This window comes from Phragmites australis, chromosome 22 (genome assembly GCF_958298935.1).
Source record: "Phragmites australis chromosome 22, lpPhrAust1.1, whole genome shotgun sequence".
Lineage (NCBI taxonomy): Eukaryota > Viridiplantae > Streptophyta > Magnoliopsida > Poales > Poaceae > Phragmites > Phragmites australis.
In genome coordinates this window covers 3,516,109-3,517,273 of record NC_084942.1, presented here as the reverse complement: position 1 = coordinate 3,517,273, position 1,165 = coordinate 3,516,109, and the positions used below count along the sequence as shown (strand labels likewise).

The 1,165-nt window shown below is 62.2% G+C and overlaps 1 protein-coding gene across 1 annotated transcript; it reads left to right on the top strand.

The window, feature by feature from the left end:
- LOC133905204 (transcription repressor OFP8-like) lies at positions 1-1,165 on the top strand. The gene has a single exon (XM_062346939.1). The coding sequence runs from the start codon at positions 1-3 to the stop codon at positions 745-747; it is 747 nt and encodes a 248-aa protein (XP_062202923.1). The 3' UTR covers positions 748-1,165.

Sequence of the window (1,165 nt, the reverse complement as noted above, 5' to 3'; positions counted from 1 at the left end):
ATGTCCATGTCGTCGTCCAGAGCGCGGCGGGGCGGGAGCGGCGGCGGCGGCGGCCGGCAGCTGCAGTTCCCCGTGGGACGGTGGCGCCACGTCGCGGTGGTCGACGCCGGGTGCGGGTGCCGCCCGCGCCGGGCGACCACGAGGCTGCTCAGCCAGCTGCCGTCCTTCCTCCGGCCCTCGCCCAAGCCGACGCAGCCGGCGCCCATGCGGAGCAGCTCCCGCTCCTCGTCCGGCTTCTTCCCCTCCTCTGCCTCCACCGCCTCCTCCTCCGCCGCCACCTTCACCACCACCCACTCCTCCTACTCCAACTACTCCACCTACTCCAGCGCCTACAAGAAACATCAGGAGCCGCCGTCGTCCAAAGTGACGACGTCCAACGCTGTTTCGGCGGCGGAGGGGGTGGGGGCCAAGAAGAGGCGGGGCAAGAAGAAGAATAAGAGGTACGACAAGATGGGCGCGGCGGCGGCCTCGGAGGAGGAGGACGTCGGGGTGGCAGTGGAGAAGGAGTCGTCGGACCCGCGCGCCGACTTCCGGGAGAGCATGGTGCAGATGGTGGTCGAGATGGGGCTCTGCGGCTGGGACGATCTCCGCTGCATGCTCCGCCGCCTTCTCGCGCTCAACGCGCCGCGCCACCACGCCGCCATCCTCGCCGCCTTCGCCGAGGTCTGCGCGCAGCTCACCGCGCCACCACCTCCGCCGCCGCCGGCGTACCACGCCTACGACTACGACTACCACTACCACTACTGAGCACCGATGGCTAGCTGGTCAGGCCACCACCACTCCACCAGCGAGCTCGTGTTCTGGGCTCGAGATCCTCGCACCACCCGTGTGCTTACGCGCTCGTGCAGGCTGATGCATGTCACCGGGTGGTGATAGGATCTCGAAGGAGAAAGCTCCTAGCAAGCTAGTAGTTTCAGCATTAGTGCCAGGTCCTTGTGTTTGCTATTCAGTTCATCTTTTGTTGGGTTTGTTTGTGATTTTCTTGCTAGCTTGCTCCGTGTTTTGCAGTGTGCTTTGTCTTAGTGTGTTCGGCTGGCCTTCGGTTTTGGATGAAGGTCCCTGAAGAAGTACTAGTTTTATATATTGGCAGAGTACGTATATTTAGTTCGTGACGATGTAACTATGTTAACAAATTTGTGAGGTGTGTTTTTGCTCTATATATGCA

Bases quoted from the DNA above. Each gene is read 5' to 3' on its own strand.
- LOC133905204 (XM_062346939.1), top strand. From the start codon at position 1: ATGTCCATGTCGTCGTCCAGAGCGCGGCGGGGCGGGAGCGGCGGCGGC.